General features: G+C 43.9%; 1 protein-coding gene across 6 annotated transcripts in view; it reads left to right on the top strand.

Annotated features, from left to right (window-relative positions):
* The first annotated feature begins 1,731 nt into the window (after positions 1 to 1,731).
* KALRN (kalirin RhoGEF kinase) overlaps positions 1,732 to 18,667 on the top strand; it is a 148,389-nt gene continuing 131,453 nt past the window's right edge. For 4 of the 6 annotated variants that reach the window (XM_077320425.1, XM_077320422.1, XM_077320423.1 and 1 more), the window contains exon 1: positions 6,805 to 6,949. In XM_077320425.1, coding sequence (XP_077176540.1) covers positions 6,902 to 6,949 — 48 coding nt within the window. In that variant the 5' untranslated portion in view covers positions 6,805 to 6,901. Of the gene's footprint in view, positions 1,872 to 6,804; positions 6,950 to 18,667 lie in introns of those variants that run through there. The other 2 variants (XM_077320427.1, XM_077320428.1) reach the window with 2 other exon arrangements.

Here is an 18,667-nt window from a genome sequence, read left to right as displayed (position 1 = left end):
AGGTGGTATTGTAGACTTCACCAAGACATAATAAACATGACTTATATTTTTCATTTTGAGCTATTTTGGCTTCACATTCCTCACACTTTGTTGACAAGTGTTTTATATGCCATTAAAGGTTTTTTTGAATTTGAATTTGACAAGTGCTATAATAATAGTTTCCATTGAAGAAATCTCAGTACACACTAGGATACTGAAGAACTGAAGAATATTACAGATTACTACAGCTTGCTGAGACGGTGATCCAATCTTTGGCCACATCTCTGCTGGATCACTGTCATGTCCTTCACATGGAACTGCTTGTGTTTAGAAGCTTCAATTGGTCCAAAGTTCAGCATCCAGGCTACTGTTGGTGGATAGACCAAACCTGTGCTCAAAGGTCTGTACTAGTGGCTTGACTGTTCCAGGCACACTTCAAGGTGCTGTTTCCTACTTGTAGTGCTTTAAACAATTTGGAGTCTGGGATAGTTGAAGCGTAGCCACTGAGCATGCCGCTCCTCTGCTGCCCTGCCTTGGCTGCAGCCTCCAGAGGCATCGGCCCACCATTCACCAGGGCTACAGGTGCCCGTGCACCTCCACATCCGGCTGCCTTGCCCTTGCCCCAGCTGCCAGCATGCCACGCGCCTCCAGTGCTGCATGCCAGCCTGGCCACCTCCCCCTGCCTATCCCCAGCTGCCAGCCATGACTCCAGGTAGGGCTGAAGCCCACTCCTCCGTCAGGTCCCTCCACTAGCGGCCATTGCATTTCTGGATTGAATGCATTGAACGCATCCATTTCACTCCACCCTCTTACAAATGAGGGGGAGGCAAAAGGGACCACTGTAATGGCTCGCAGGTTTAAAAGACTGCAGCCATGAGAGCCCTACAGTGGGCACGGGCAGGTGTGCCTGGCCCCCTCTTTGATTTAAATCCCCCTCTGCTTGACAGCCCATAGATAGGCAGAGTGCACCTACATCTGCTGTTGGGTGCAATCTTTTAAGCCTTGCCTTTCTCTTCACCCTCCAAGAGGGGGGAGGGGAACCAGATGAGTTTAAATGAATTGCGGGCATTGCAGGCTAACAGTGGAGGGGTGTGGCTAATATCCCTTCAGGGGATAATGTGTCCCTCCTGGAGCGGAATGGCAGAGTTAAATGGATGGATTGCAGGTGAACAGTGGAAGGTGTGCCCTTGCGCTGTTGGCCTACAATCGCTGCAATCCATTTAAACTTCTCAGTTTCCCTCCTTCTGGGAGGGGAAACTGAGAGGTTAAATGGATGCACTGCAGAGGTTGCAGGCTAACAGCATACTCCAAACCCTGAAATAAATAGAAAATGTTCAGTTTGTGCCCATCCCTAGTATTAAGTATCATTCCAATTAATAGCCATTGGCAACAGAACAGTTAAAAACCTTCAGATCATTAAACTATTAATTTTTCACAATGGGTGATCACTTCCTGGCTTGTGATTGTGATAATTTGGAGTAAGCAAGGAGATATTCTGCCATTGCTCATGACTTTCTTTCACCATGTATGAAAGCAGCCATCTAAAACATGTGTCAGTGGTATAAATTTAGATCCCCCCCCCGCCTGTTTCTGATCAGAGTTCAGCCAGAAACTCCCACAATGTTCAGCACTATCATGATCACTTCCTCCTCCTCTCTAGGTCACCCACATAAAGCTGTCCATGTGATTCTGCTCCTCCTCCTCCCTGGAGTGTGCTTGAGCTGACTGTGATGCATAAAAGGGTCACTCGTCAAAGCGGTTACCTACATGGAAAGATATACACAAAATGAATCAAGAGCACAAAGAATTTGTGTTTGCTTCCCACACTGAAGGCTCTAAGAAATACTCATTTTTCCATTGCCACCTTTGGGGTTCTATGCTGAAGGGGACAGGTAGGCGTTTTCAATGCTTGTGAAGTTCAGCCTTCAAATAGCATTAATTGGTGCTTATGCAGGCCGTGGCATTTATACTGGTGGGAAGGGGGAAATATGCTTGGATCAAAGCTGCCGCAATTTGTTATTTTCTGTTGTTAAGTATCTGAGTTAAGCCCCAATAGTTATGGAATTGGGGAAGGACAGAAGAGAGCAAACAGAGTTGGTGGTGGTCAGCTAGTCCCCGATGTCTTTCTTCCAGTGCAATGTTTTCACTGACCACAATGGGCTTTCTTTAGGTCTGTTTGACTTCTGAGCATGCCATGCAGAATATGTCTAGCAATGTGTGCCTGTACGATGTCTGTTCATACACTGAGTTCAGGACCGTGTTGGACACAATGTAGAATTGAAAGTGCCTTTGGGAAAGAGAGATAACTTCCTTCTCTTCCTAAGTTGGATTGACAGTGGCCTGGCCCACGTGCTGAACAATTTTGCTCTTGCAAAGTACAGGAGTGGAAGAGGAGGGAGGATAACACAACTCTGTCTCACTTACTTCCCCCAGTATGCAGTTTTGGCACAGGCTCACCTTTTTGTAAAGTACCTATCTGCATGCTACGTTTATGCCTATACGGTTGCTTAACCTTGATCCACCATAACGTCCATTCACAGAACTCAGCAGCAGCAGCAGACTAACAATCTGCTTGCCTGTAATTTACCATTAAGAAGATTGCTCAGACTAATACGCCCTGTAGAAGTGTCATAATTATTTATATACAGGGAGGAATGCTTCCATTGACCAGGAGAGGTTTTTTTGGTTGTTTCTGCCAAACACTGACCGTCTTGTCATTGGCAGGAAGCTGAGAAGCTAGTGGTGATGTTTCATTGGGGAGGGATGTCATAAATACCCAGGACCTGGCACTTTCATTTGTCTTGGTGGTAAAACCTCCAGCAATTATTAATTTGTAGTACTGTAGTGTAACACTCTTCTTATCAGGAGAATAGCGCGTGCAATGAGGAGTTGGCATCTGAAGCAGGTTGATTCTATACTCTTTATCTTTCCCCTCTGTGATGAGTCAGAGTCCTTGGGAATAAACACCGTCAGCTTTTTACTGTCAGTGGTGCACATATTTCTCATTTATGTTATCTCTTCGGAAGACATTCTGAGTTGCTATGTAAATTGTATTGTTGCCATTGGTTTGTTTCTTAGATGAGGCTTGTTGTATCAGTCTGCTTCTTAGATGAGGAGTGTATTCACACTGTCTGCTTTTCAGATCCCTCCCCCTCCCCCGCTGATTTAGGTCATTTGGTCTGCCTGCATGTATGAAATTATTTCATTATTTCTATGGATAGCTCGACCTGATCGAAAGGTCTGAGCTTGGGAAGTGATATTCTGATAAACATCCCTTCACCTTTGTATGTCTTCCAAGTCTTTATCACAAGAGAGCATTCATATTTTTGGGTCTTGAGATTTTTTCCTTCCCATACATAAGGAGAGTAGGAAGGGCAGACTTTAATGTCCCTCTGTGAGACCATGTAAATTGCCAAAGTTTTGACAGAAATTAAAATCCTGAAAGACTTCTACTGCGGTACCTCAAACAAAATGAGCATTTCATACTCACCAGGTTTGCTTGTATTTCCCAAGCACCGGTAATCGTAAAAGCCATTTCTCATAAGCTGCATCAGCCCATCCCTCTGCAAACACAGCAAGTGAAAGGTTGCCTTATGGAAAACAACTCTCCTTTCTTTTGCCTGGACACTTGTTTAAAGATTAAGTATGGGTTGGCACTTTCCACTGTGTCCCCCTTCCTGTGGCTACAGTGTCCACCTCCTCTTCTTGTCATTCCTCTTGGCCTCCTGTGCCACAGAAACAGCATTTCGTGCATTTAAGTGGCCTGCAGTGGAAGGGGGAGGCGGTAAAAGGGGAAACTTCCATTCCACCATTGGAAAATTTAGGCTGGATCCAGCCTGTTAAGTTCTACATTTAAATCAAAAGAGTATTCCTAGGAATATAGTATTACATAGTAATTTCTATTGTAAATGAATGAAACTGTTCTTAACCCAGGACATTTTACAAAGCTACTACCATTCCAGCATTTGATGGCTTCTTGTCCCCACATAAAAACATACATATCTATCTAAGAATAAAACTTCATGCAATTGGTGAACTAAGAAAGCTTTTTGCCCCCAAACATGTTACTTTAAGGTGCCACAAATAAGATTTTGCCAACTTTGGGTTGGGAAGTAACTGGAGGTTTGGGGTGCTGGGGTAGGGGGGCAGGGAGGGACTTCAGCAGGATGTAAAACCATTGAGTCCATCCTCTGAAGCAGCCATTTTTTCCAGGGGAACTAATCTCAGAATCATAGAGTTGGAAGGGGCCATAGAGGCCATCTAGTCCAACCCCCTGCTCAACGCAGGATCAGCCCAAAGCATCCTAAAGCATCCAAGAAAAGTGTTTATCCAACCTTTGCTTGAAGACTGCCAGTGAGGGGGAGCTCACCACCTCCTTAGGCAGCCTATTCCACTGCTGAACTACTCTGATTTGTGAAAAAATATTTCCTGATATCTAGCCTATATCGTTGTACTTGTAATTTAAACCTATTACTGCGCGTTCTTTCCTCTGCAGCCAACGGAAACAGCATCCTGCCCTCCTCCAAGTGACAACCTTTCAAATACTTAAAGAGGGCTATCATGTCCCCTCTCAACCTCTTTTTCTCCAAGCTGAACATTCCCAAGTCTCTCAACCTATCTTCATAGGGCTTGGTCCCTTGGCCCCAGATCACCCTCGTTGCTCTCCTCTGTACCCTTTTAATTTTATCTACGTCCTTCTTGAAGCGAGGCCTCCAGAACTGCACACAGTACTCCAGGTGTGCCCCTGTTGATACAGCCTAAAATGGCATTTGCCTTTTTTACCGCTGCATCACACTGCCTGCTCATGTTTAGTTTACAATCCACAAGAACCCCAAGGTCTCATTCACACACAGTTGAACTTGGTTGTTCTGGGTCTGTTCATTGTTTCAAACCATACACTAAAAATACCTGTAAACTCTGGGTGTATGTTGATGTGTGAAGGAATTCTGACTATAGCATGGAAGTGAGGGTTGCGTTGATGATCTTCAGGTTATTTCCAGCTTTGTGGTTCTATACAGCTTCTTACCAATGACTTATATGTGGCTGGTATAAATGGCATGACATGTATTGCTTAAATTCTTGCGTGGCATTCAAAGTCTCATAAGGTCACTGGAGGATATCCTTCTTGGGGAAAAAATCACCTCCCTTTTTATCACCAGCTCAGTTTCAAAGATTGGCCACTCTTAGCCTAATGAACAAGCCTCTTGTGGCGCAGAGTGGTAAGGCAGCCATCTGAAAGCTTTGCCCATGAGGCTGGGAGTTCAATCCCAGCAGCCGGCTCAAGGTTGACTCAGCCTTCCATCCTTCCGAGGTTGGTAAAATGAGTACCCAGCTTGCTGGGGGGTAAACGGTAATGACTGGGGAAGGCACTGGCAAACCACCCCGTATTGAGTCTGCCATGAAAATGCTAGAGGGCGTCACCCCAAGGGTCAGACATGACTCAGTGCTTGCACAGGGGATACCTTTACCTTTACCTAGCCTAATGAACAGCATAAAGTTGAATCAAAGGATTATTATTACTATCATTACCTTTATTACTATGATGTAGATGGCTAACCGTAACCAGAGGCAGTGAAATCTCCTAATTTCTCCTCTGAATTTGAGGTTGCATTTTAAGAAGACACCTTTGGAAGCCCAAGGTTCACCTAATTTATAGCTTTATACACCAGCAGTCAGTGTAATAAAATATGAAGCAAAAGAAAGGAGAAAATCCAATAGAATGCATTTTTTTCTCCTCAATTATAAGATGTTCATATACTTGTATAGCACACAAATGTCATGCTACTCGCTTCTTATGGTGTCATTCCAGCAGATCTCCTTAGCCTGTGATTAACATCTCCCCCATCTCATCATTTTGTACCTGCAGAGCAATCCTGCATTCTAAAGATGAACACTTATAATTTGCACAACAGGGACATGTGAGGGAGTGGTTAGGACTTTACATATTAACTATGGCATTCAATTCCTTCCTCCCTGGGTAGCTGGAAAGCATTCCATAACAAAGTCCTGTTCTTATTCACCATTTCTACATCAGAATTATGGTGAGCTCTGATGATCAAATTTTACAGCCCACAAAGATGGCTTCAGAAGCAATTATACTGTAGTTTTGTATAGGGGAACATTTGTCCATAAGTCACCCGTTCCAGAGTTTTTGGTGAGCCTCCTAAGATGTAAATATCAGCCAACCTGAATGGCTTGTGTGACATCCTCCCTATCTTTTCCCTAAAGACCAAGATCTGGACACCACTACAGGATCTGAAAGAACAGCATAGTTATTTCCAGCTACTCTTCCCACCTGCATCAGTTCCCATGTGTTTCGCTTCCTAAACCCAATTGCTTTGTATTTGTTGACAGTAATGTTGAGTAGATTAAAGAGAGCTCCAGCAGAGCAGAAAAATAAGGGGGCTTTTAATTTCATGAACACTGTCATTGCAATGAGGTCCTCTTAAGCAACCATTCAGAACAATGCCTTGTTGCGTTCCAGAAAGCACAAAAAAGCAAATTGCAAACTAATATCTTCTAAAATGTCATCTTTGTCTGTATACTGTATCTATTAAGCTAAGCCTCAGGTTAGGGATATTTGCCGTTACAGTTAATTGTGTACGCAGTGTCCGTACATCACAAGATGCTCCTGACACCCATGTGATCTTGCTCTGGGCAGAATCTTTCTCGAGGCAGGAGGGAAGCCCAGCAGCTCCTAGCACACAACTTGGCAGTATATATGAGCTGCAGAGGTGGTACAAAGTCCCTGCTCGGAATGACAGCATGGTGCTCGATTGCAGGAAATAAATCACATTGCAAACCTATAAAGCGCCATTAGAAAATCAGACAAGGGAGGGGGAGGAAAAGAGAGACTAAGAGAGCAAAACATTTTCAGTTTTGACTTCAATTGCAAAGAGGCTGCAGCCAGCAAAGGAGCAGAATGTTAAAGCGGATAAGTTTGAAGCAGTTAAAACAGCTCAAGAAGGGAGTGAGTATGGACTGAATCCCTGTCCCTTTTTCTTACGTCACATAAGGGATAATGGCAGAATTAACTCAAGTGAATAGCCCTGTTGATCTGAAATAGCACAACAAAATGTGAGTCCAATAGCACCTTTACGACCAACGAAGATTCATTCGAGGTGTGAGATTTCGTGTGCATGCGTGTCTGAGGATGTATGCATGTCAAATTTTGTTGAGCAGAATTAACTGGTAAAAATGGACTGTTCATCCCCAGCTGGGAAAGTAACAAAAGGCCTGTTGCTTTAAAGCTGACCTAGGAAACAGATGTAGCATTTACATCCCATTTGTTGGGGCAGCTGGGTTTTGTGTTTGTCTATCTGTTGGTGGATGTGTGGGTTTCCAGTGGGGCAAGAGTTTACAGAGCAGACTCACATTTTTATAGAGGCAGGAAAGGTTTAGAAAGCTGCTCCATGTTCGAGGATGGCATTTGCTCCCCTGCTATTCATTCTGTCAAAATCCTCAGTGGTGGGAGGAGAATTTTACTGGACCAGAACAGACCTGGATTGCAAATGCTTTTAGTGGGAATAAAAAGCTAAAGGGGAAACAATGTTGTGTTTTGCTCAAGCAGCTTATCAGAGTCCACCTGAGTGTTTTTTGGTGAGCCTGGAGAACAGATCTCCATTTCTTCAGAACATGCAACTCCTGGCTTTCTGTGGATTCTGTTGTTATGCTGCAGTTGGGGCAATGCTCCCCAAGGCCACCCACTTTGCTTTTTGTAAAGGGAGTGGAAATAGGATGATTCCCAAACACAGAACCAGCAGCATATTTGTGACTCCGTGGACTGAACCTGGCTTTGGATTGGCACTGTTTTTCAAAGCCAAACCATGATCATGACATTTCATGTGCATAATTGGTACAGGCTGCTTTTTTCTGGGGCTGAATTTATTTTGTTATTTGTAATTTTCATTCTTTATTATTCTTAATAATAACTTTCAGTCACTTTTATTCTTGAGAATTAAAACAATGCAGATAAATATTGGGCATTTGCTAATTCACAGGGCCATTCCGCACAAGGACCAATGTTGCCAATTGCTTTCACAAAGTGGAAACGCTATTTTAAATAGTGGAATCTCGGTGTTCCGCATACCTTCATTTGTAGTGGAATCCAGTAGCGTTACATTCGTTCCCCACAAGTTTCCGGTCTCACAGGAATTGCTAGAAAGGAAGAGATTTTTTTCTGTGCTTGTTCTCGCCCCTGGCCGTCAATCAAATGGAACAGCCAATGGGCGGTTGTTATCATGCTCCCGAAAAGCCCCTTTCCCTTTAAGCACAGGTTTTAAAACACACACGTTGCGACAAATATGTGTTGATTCATTGCAACGGAGAGTCCCATCTAGCTGGCATGTGAGCTGGGGAGGGACTTTGTTGCAACTGCTACATTGAGAACACACATGTCTTTTTTGCAAGTGTTGCAGGTTGTTGGCAAGAATGTAGCGATTTTCTGAGGGTGAATCCATTTTTCCCGATTCCCCGAAAATCGCTACAACAAAGCAATTTTGGCGCTAGTGTTGCAGGAGTGTTGCAGATTGCTCACGACATCATGTGTAACGAAGTTTTAATGGCGAAAACAAAATGTAAGCCTAGTGCTATATTAAAGTCGTGCAGAATGGCCCACACTGTTGCAAATAATTAGAATCCTTTTGTCTTGAGAACTTCAGTGTGTGTAATTTTCAGTATTCATTTAAAAATTAAGTACCTAAGGTGAACAATGCACTTGATAAATACCTGCAGACATGTAGTGGCTGATTAAAGAATTGGTAATATAATTCCAGAAAAGCAGTTACAACTTCATTAACAGCTTTATTAGTAACTAGGAATTAAGCCCGCTGTGCTGTAAATGCAGCGGGCACTAGCTGCGGGAGCGTGGGGTTGCGGGCAACTGGGCGGCCGGGCATGGCTTGTGGGCCTGCTGGCTGTCGCTCTGGGGCCCCCCTTCCCCTCAGTCATACTCACCGTGGGCTGGGCATGCGGCAGGGCAACGGCGGCGTGAAGGAGGCGAGATCGACAGTGGCTGGCCATGTGCTTCGGTGCGGCTCCGCAGCGGTCTCCTGGTGTGCGCAGCCATCGTGGAGCGTGGGGCCTGGCCGTGGCGGTGGCGGCGAAGGTCGGGGACAGGCGGGAAAGCGGGGAAGTGGTCTCAGGAGCTCAGGGCATGGGCGCGGCGGCAGCAAAGCCCGGGGACAGGCAGGCAAGTGGCGAAATGTAAGTGGGGGGGTGGAGGTGGGAAGGGCACAGGCGGAGGCGGCTGGGGATGGACGTAGGGGACGGGGGTGGGAAGGGCTGGGGCGGCCGGGGATGGACGTTCGGGGTGGGGGTGGGAAGGGCACAGGCAGCGGCGGCCGGGGAGGCGGAGTAGGTGCGAGCTCCGTTGGCAGGGAAGGGCAGTCGCTGGGCGGAGGGAAAGTAGTTTTCCTCGAGTCCAGCGGCGTGGGGTGAGCCTACTCCCTGGTGGCCATCCAGCGAGAATGGCGTCTTAAGAAGACTGGAGAGTCGGCGGCGCAGTGTTCAGGAGACGGGCCAAGTAGCCAATATGGAGGCGCACTTTGCATGCCTCCCAATTGGCCCAATTCGTGGCTCCTGATTCGCTCCTCCGAGTTTTTATCCCTGACAGGGCCCGCCCTAACTCCTCCCCAACAGCCCTTAGCCTTTTATTTAATCCACTCCGCAGGAGAGGTTTAAAGACAAGTAGTAAAGCCCATTGCATGCTGTAATGCAATGGGCACTAGTTCATGGTTTGGTATGGGTTTAGTGCTTGATTTGGAAGCTGGCAACCCTAAGAGAATGTCTCTCTGTGCACTACAGTTCTGACCCAAGTTAGGTTCATGCAGACCTAGGAAATGTGGATTTCCAGAACATGAACCTACACCAATCTGACAACCTTACCTCCTCTCTGCAATGTTTTCTTCACCTGAATATGCCAGGGGTTGCTATCAGACTGGTTAGGTGACTGTGGAGGCATTTTGAGGCCTTACTTCCAAACCTCAAGGAATATTTCCAGAGCAGGGGTAGCCAGTCTCATTTAATTCCAGGAGATCTCCTGGAATTACTCCTCACTTCTAGACTATAAAGATCAGCTTCCCAGGCTAAAATTGTGGCTTTGGAGAGGTGACTCTGTAGCATTGTACCCCACTGAGGTTTAGGGATGCCAGCTTCCAGGTGGGGTCTGAGGATCCCCCAGAAGTGTAGATCATCTCCAGCTCTCCCGCTTCACATGCACCTCTTCAAAAGGAATGCACATGACCACAGACACCGCTTGGCTAGCACTGTCTGTTGCTTGGCTGGTGATGTTTGCCCTTGTGAAGGCTGAGGCCTACTGCTGGCATTTGCAGTTTCTGTTGGTCTCACTTTCTACTTTCCTTCACAGCAGGCCTGAAGGGAAGGGGAGAGGGTGTGGAATCCTGTGCAAGAGCAGCAATTGGCCTTCATGGGAGGAGACCACCAATAGGGGGCTTAGGAATCTTCAGCATGTTGTAAGAAGTATACAATGCATTTTATTATATTAGATAATGAATGGCAGACAAATTCACAAAGCAAGGGAAAATGCAGTAATTTACTCTGTATTATTAGAAGGATAATTGTCCTGCGCTGCAAATCTGCAAGAACAGCTAACAGCTTTAACATTCTGGGATGAGACATTGGTTCTCCGCAATATTTTGACAAGGAATTTAATAATTCTTTATGCACTACAGTTATTCACTGAAATCTTTGTCTGAAGAAAGAAGCACTTGTTTAATTGAACAGTCAAGGTTGTCCTGAGGACATTACTGTGGGCAAAGCAATATTGTATGAAGCCAAAGTTGTTCTGTCCCATTGTAGATTAAAATTAAGTGTAGATCGCCTCTTGAATCCCCAAAGCTCACCATAGTGATCCCTTCTGGGGTTTTTGTTTCAGAACCTCTCTAGTATGAAACATTGATGAGGCTGCGGGATGGGTAAGAAAGCAAGCTGTGGGTCTAGCTTTAATTAGAAGTTGCTTCAGTGAAGAGTGATTGGGTGATCTGAGGCTAGGCATGGTGGGGGCTCAGGAAGGAAGAAGAAGGAGAGAGCAGTGTGCTTAACAAGCCATTCTAATTGTGCATTATAACTGAACATCTGCACTAGTGTGGCAAGATTCATGAGCACTTGCTTCAGGTCAAACTCATCCACTGATTTTTTTTTTTTTGGTTTTGTTTCGTTTCGGAGACACCAAGACCTTGGGGTGGTCTTGTATCAAAGAGGCCACTTCATGCTACACAGAATGTAAAAACAATCTATTAATTCATCCTGCAGAAGTGACAGCTCTATCTAGCTTTCTTCCTTCAAATGCTGCGGACACTGAAGACTGTCTCGCTTCTATGGTTTTTTGTTGTTTATAATTTACCTCCTATGGGTAAGTGGCACACTGCCCTTTTGATAATTTTAGCTGTGTTTGCTATGATGTATACTTTGTTTAATTTCCATACATTAGAACAAGAATAGCATAATAAGTAGAAGACAATACTAAACAAGAAAGCCTTTGATTCAAATGTTGTCTGTACATTGATTGTGCCCATATAATGGTGCGTGTTTGTGTAGGAATGTTTTCCAGAATGAGGTAAGTAGAGATTGTGCTACAAGGGATTGTGCTACAAGGGAATTCATTCACATAGGAGTCCAGTAGTACCTTAAAGACTAACAACCAGGGATGGTTGAGACCTGGGGATCCTGTGGCATCACAGCTCATCTCCCAACTACAGAGATCTGTTGCCTTGGAGAAAATTGATGCTTTGAAGGCATTGTACCTCAATAAGGCTCCATCCTCAAATCTCAAGGAGTTTTCCCACATTGACCTGGCAATCCTACCCGATCCCTTGTTGGTGGCCAGGACAGGTTTGGCAGCATTTATTTCATTGTAAGATTTCTGTAAGTCAGACCTTCTTTCCTCAGAGGCATAGGAGTGTACGTCTTGGGGTGACACCCTCTAGCGTTTTTTTGGCAGACTCAATAGAGAGTGGTTTGCCATTCCCTTCCCCAGTCATTACGGTTTTACCCCCCAGCAAGCTGGGTACTCATTTTACCAACCTCGGAAGGATGGAAGGCTGAGTCAACCTTGAGCTGGCTGCTAGAATCAAACTCATGGTCAGAGTTTCAGACAGCATGTCGGCTGCCTTACCACCCTGCGCCACAAAAGGCTCATGTCCGTCTATTAGAACTAGTTTAAATACTCAGCATGGGGCAGGATGGGAATGTTACAAATAGAGGCCTATGTAAAACCATATCCAATTGAAAGAGAGATCAGTTCAGCCAACAGAAGCATAGCAAAATAAATTTAATACAAGGAAAAACAGAAGAAATCAACATCTATAAAGAGTGCAATATGCTAGAATAGTAGCTATAGTAAGGTGTGTATCCAGGGTCCTTGGATACCCAATATCCTTGGGTATCCAAGGACATTGTCTTGAATTTGCTAATGAATTCTAATTCAGCACTTCTGTATTGGATTGTACCTATGAAGTTCCTTTTCAGGATAACAACATAGTTAGCACCAGTATATTCTAGAAGGGCCTGGGTGAGTATGCACACAGTTGTGCTTCCCAACCATATTCTGCATGATTGCTCCACTTCTGGGGTTTCTCGAAGCCTGAAGAATGTTTCAGAGGTTTCTCAACAGTACAAAGGTTGAGAAAGGCTGGCTTATGCATTTGCGTTGAACCTAAAATATTCTAGCTTTGCGATCCAATCATGAGCATCTTTCTAAGCTCATTGAATCTGTGGGCATCGAAGACTATAATTTTGTTCATCACTGTATTGCTAACCTCTATAAACACACTGCTGTCTGTTCCAATTTAAAGCTCAGATCCGTATATTATTTTAAGCTTGTAAAGCAGGTAATGTTGGGGTATAAAGCATTAAATATTTAAATGCTTAAGCAAGAGCTCATGTTAAATATCAAAAGGAGAAGAGGGTAGGTAGATGCCTGGCAATGATGCAGATGCACAGGTAAAGCCAGCTGAGTGGAGACCAAGCCCCTTGACCAAGCACCTGCTATTGCTCACCAACAGGTGATTCCTGCTGGCCCTGACAGCTTACCTTCCTATTGAAAACATTTGAAGTCCTGAAAGGGCCTGGAGTAAGACACGGAGCCAGTCACCTGTGAGGCTTCAAACGGAAAACTACACACACACACTTAAAGCACAACAAAACATTTAGGGAGGCTAAGACTAGAATGTTGTCAGCTTAATTGAACTGCATTACTATATCTTTTTACTTTTTCTTGCCACATGATAAATAATAACCATTTACTTTTGCTTATTATGGGTTCACTAGTTGCTTTGTTTGCCTTGAATTCCATTTGTATCTCAACTGTGCCTGAAATTCCTTTCTATCCTTTCATATTTCTTATTCTCTTCTTATCATTGCATGTTCAGTAAATCAATTTGTTTCAGTTAAGCTCTAGAGCCAGTGTGCTCTTTTCTCATCCAATGTTTTGTCCGTCTAGGCGTTGTAAGAGTCTTGTCTTCACAGGAGGTCGAATGGCACCTTAAAGACCTACCAAAATGTAGTTCAGCATTTCTGTTCATCTTTAAAGTGCTGATGATTGACTGCAGTGTCATTTTGCAACAACAGACCCACAGTCTGTGGAATGACTGTCTTCACGTGTGTCTCACAGCATATTTCCCCCCTGGCACTAAATTAAAAGAAACAGGGTGTGCAAAGGGAGAAGTGACATGAAAAGTGTTGTGTGCCTAAAGAGTATAAAGCAAACCAGATGTAGAGCATTAAGGCTACGCTGTACGTACCTGTGCCGAATGCTGGAAATCTACTGCCAGTTGGCCTGATCAACCCTATAGTAAACGATCTGTGTTGGGTTGGATCGTCAGAATCATACATGGGATGTAGTTCCCAGGAAACTAAAATTAGAAAGTTGCCAAGCCTTACCTCTCAGACTTGTTTGCCAGTGAAGAGGCTTTGAGATGTTGCTGTGGTTTGTCCTGAGATGGAAACTTTTCTTTGGGTATCGCTGAGCTAGCTGACCTGTATTGATAGCTCCATTACACTTTGTTTTAAAAATACAAAGTAGCATAACTGCATTGGTTTCTTGGGCTGGAGTCCTTGGCTGATACACTCAGCATCATGAAAAAGGTCAGAAGAATGGTCTAAGCAGAGAATGGGATTTATTAAAATTTATATATTTTGGTATGGAGGAATCAAGCAGGCCCATAGCAAGATATTTTTAGTGAGGAGGGTATGAATACATTTTCCTTCTGCAGCAAGAAGGATTGATCCGGAGTGACCCTACCATTATTGTGCAGTATCTTGGAGTGCTTTTAATGCTCAATATATTTTAAAATCTGGATTGGGAAACCAAGCTCCGTGGTAGAGAACCTCTGATAGGCCACACCTGGTGATGTGACACGCTTGCCTTAAAGGAGAAGCCCCTAATTTCTCTCAATTTCTGTCGGTCCTGGATTTTTCTTCCCTCCTCTGCCTTTTTCGATCTTTTCCCCCACCCCCTCCAAGAAAAGAAAGAGGCTCCCTGCCTGGCTCCTCCCCCCCCCTTCAAGAAAAGAAAGAGGCTTGGCTCCCCCCCCCTTCTGATCTACCCTAACTACGTGCAGAAGACTTTCCTGTTTCAATGGGGGGGGGGGGAGAAGAGGAAGATCCGAGTTCAAAGCAATCTGAATTCAACAGGATTGACAATGGAATAAAGAAAGTAAGTACAGACCCTGCCGAGGAGAGTGGGTCCCTGAGAAGTCTCTGCCTGGGCCTCCACAAGCCTGCAACAAGCCCTAGGACAGAATTAATTAAGGGTGAATTTGGTCAGGAAGGTGTTAACTGGCTCAGCTTTGGGTCACTTGCAGCTTCCTTTCCCTAGGTGCTTCCCGGGCAGTAGAACAGAAAACAGATATATGTAAGGCATGCTTTGCCTTCCATCTCTGTAACCAACAGGGATAGAGATTTACATTAAAAGCAGTGAAGCCAAGGGACCCGAATTAAGTTCCACTCTTTATTGTGACTTCCTTAATCCTTGCTGTTGCCTCATGCCTCTGGAACCATGTCCAGAAATAATGCCGCAGATGTATTGATCCAAGGACCTCCTTTTTGTAAGGTTCCAGCATGAGATGCCCTATCATGAACAGGTTCATAGACAAAGACTCCACTGTATCCCACACACGTACCTAACTGAGAGATTTGTTGCCTGGATATAATAATTTTCCTTTGACGTCTGCTCACTCCCAAAAGATAATCTGGAGCAGCTTGTTACACTGATGCAAACGCAGCATGCAGTAGGATAATTTTTCTGTTTGCCATGCAAGCCAGCAGCGTGTTCAAGTTATAATAGGTGTCATGGAAATTCCATCTGCACTCAATATCCGGATGGGAGGCTGAAGGGCTGTAGTCATGAGGGAGTGAAGTGGGAAAGCCCATCAAATCCTGCCTGAACCTCTGCAGCCTGTTAAAAAGGTAAAGGTATCCCCTGTGCAAGCACCGAGTCATGTCTGACCCTTGGGGTGACGCCCTCTAGCGTTTTCATGGCAGACTCAATACGGGGTGGTTTGCCAGTGCCTTCCCCAGTCATTACCGTTTACCCCCCAGCAAGCTGGGTACTCATTTTACCGACCTCGGAAGGATGAAAGGCTGAGTCAACCTTGAGCCGGCTGCTGGGATTGAACTCCCAACCTCATGGGCAGACAGCTTCAGACAGCATATCGCTGCCTTACCACTCTGCGCCACAAGAGGCTCATGCAGCCTGTTAGCCACGACTATAAATGACAGAGAAATGTCTTTACCTTGAAAACAGCCTGATGCATATGGAAAGCGTGTCCCTTCATAATCCAGGCAAAATCTCTTCCAAATCATACCAAGTTGGGACATCTGCTAGCTATTATGAGTTCTGCTTGCTGGAGATAATAATAATAATTCATCACCATCAGGAGGGGAGGGGGGATCCTTAGTTAACAATACTTTTCTTTGGTGTTTACCAAGTTTGTCCTTTGCTAACTTGGTTATGGCAAAAAAAAAAAGTATAAGTACATTATGTTCTGAGTCATAAAGGTATAATCACACCAGAAACAGAATGGAAAGTGAGGTCAGGGGGATCAGCAAGCGACTTTGTTTTATTTTACCAAAGCCTGTAAAAGGATATTTCAGTTATATATTTTTCCAGATTACTAGGTGGGTGGCTTCTATAAAACAAATGGGGGAAATAAGTGGTCTTGAAGCACTCTTAGAAGAGTAGGGAAGGGGGTAATAGATCATTTTTCAAGTTTCTCATGGAAACATCTTGTCAGCCCCAATAACAGGGCCATCAGCTGGGCGGTGCCACCAAGACAAGTGGTGGTTTATTCAGAACACACCTGTTCAACAGCAGGAGGGCAAGGTGCAGGGGGTTTCACATTTTCCATCCATTAGATAGATAAAATCTGATTTTAAAAAATGGTTTCAGAAAACAAAATATCCTGTATAAGTTTTGTTCTCCACTAGCTTAGACTGCTGACACTAAAATGTAATTAATAGAACTCTTACATACTTTCTTGGCCTTAGAAATCAGTGACATTATTCTGTTCACCCTGCAGGGACCTCTTTCCTTCAGCTTTATTTTTACTCTTTGCTTTATTTTTACCCTTAGCATATGGGGGAAAGCTATTAATTTCTGTAGCCATGTAAGATTATAGCAGCTGTTAGCAGATGTTCAAGACAACAGAGTCACAGTAATGTCTCCAAAACAAACTTGATCAGAGTGATTTTTTTTACTTCAGTGTTTATAGGAAGTCTGATTTTCATAACTAATACATTACATATTACCTAACTATATCATGGTTTTTTTTAGAAGGGAAATAAACTTTGTATAGAAAGAAGAGAGAGAGAAAGCAATCTAAGTGTCTAGCTGTTTGTTTGTTTGTTTTTGGGTTTTTTTGCATACATTCAGTCCTGTTCTGGAAGCAAGCAGGGAGGAAGTGAGCTCAGCAGAACATGAAGTTTCCAGTGAGCCAATCTGGACCCAAGAGGAGAGTTCCTAATCTACTTAGGCTAGATATACATCTCCAATGCCTGCTGTAGGGACACTCTTCATATTCTGTTCAATCTTGCACCCTACAGAATTTGCATATACCAACAATACTTACAAGATGGAGAACACTGTATTGGGTCAGATTTGTAGGTAACAATTTTTTAGGTAATTTGCTCACAAGATTTATAGTAATTCCTCCTTATATTATTACATGATATAATGCAGGTAAGAAATGATATGAATGAAGTTGATTATTCCTTTACAGGTTGCATGAAATGGAGAGAGTTTATACATGCTGGTGTGATGTAAATTTACTGTGAAAAAAGTCACTATATAAACAGATAAAAGGTTGAGCAAAGGGTACAGGAGCAGCCTGTGTCTGATGACAAGGGTAAGCAAATAATGGCAGTACAAAACCAGTGCAATTTGGGGCATAGCTGGTGGGGCTGAAGCATAGAGAAGAATCACATTGGAGTTGCTGTTATCCTATCTCTTTGGGTGGGGCCTGTCCATGGAAACAAGATCTTTTAACAATGTGTGGCAGTATAACACTATTTCGCTCCCTTATATATTTGGGAAACAGCCTCCTAGGAGGAGACTGTCCGGGGCCCTGTCCGTCCAGGTCCAAGTAGAAGGACTCCGCTGCATACATATTTTTAGTCAGCCAATAAGAAGCCACCTTGAAAGAAGGGCTTCCCAAAATAGCTGGGCTGCAGCCAATCCTCAGTCAGATGTTATTGCCTTTTCCACAGCTCCGTCACAATAGAAATTTTTGAAATGTTTATTAGATTTTTAAAAAGAATTTTTGCAGATGCAACATGTGGAGGAAGGAATGAAGCATCAACAGATGTGTAGCCTTAATCTTAAACCACTGGAAATGGCACGTTTTGTACCTTAATACCTGTGGGGCTCTATTTAAATGAGAAAGAAGCACAGCTCCCCAAAGCTAAAGTACAGCATTTTTATTTGATAAGGAGAGAATGTTACGCTGTCTGTTAATTCTTCAAGGTGTTCCCCCACCCAGTAATCTCATCAAAGAAGTCAGCTAACACTGCCCTGTCAAATCAGTACACTGAAAATGACTATATGAAATTTATTCCAAGCTTCCCTTGAGCTGAACTGGATGTTACAGCCTAATATACAGTAACTGTGCCTGAGGACAGCCAATAAAAAATGAAAAAATGCAACGATCAGATTCATAGAAGGGGGAAAACCTTAAAAAAAATAACGCACCCAAAGAAGCCTTTCCAGAAAGGGGCAAAAGGGAACCCAACCTCAAGAGCCATCTGGCTAGTGCATAGTTTGAATAATCCTTTCCAATTAAAATTAAAACCAGTTTTATAGAAAACATCTGTTCTCCGATTTCAGGGTTTCAGAGCAGAAAAGCACCAGGGAATAATTTGAATCCATTCATCAAGGTTTTATGTTATGCAGCCGGGTTTTGATATTCAGTTGCTCAAGGTGATGCTGCCAAGTGCGCTCAGCAGCCCTCACTGTCTTTACAGTTTGAAACAAATCAGGTTTTTATTTCAGTTTTTAAAAAATCCTTTTGAGAGTGACTGATTTCGTTGTGAGTCAGGCTTCTAATCCAGATAGGTTTTCTCAGTGCTGATGACCAGAAGCAGAGTAGCTTATTGGGACAAAGCCCATGCAGATCAAAACTACCGTCGTGGAGAAAGGGACAGTGTTCGGACGGAATCCAGCCTACCAATTCAT

Source organism: Paroedura picta, chromosome 2, assembly GCF_049243985.1.
Source record: "Paroedura picta isolate Pp20150507F chromosome 2, Ppicta_v3.0, whole genome shotgun sequence".
Taxonomy (NCBI): Eukaryota; Metazoa; Chordata; class Lepidosauria; order Squamata; family Gekkonidae; genus Paroedura; species Paroedura picta.
Note: the sequence above shows the minus strand (reverse complement) of the source record. Positions and strands in the feature narration are given on the sequence as shown.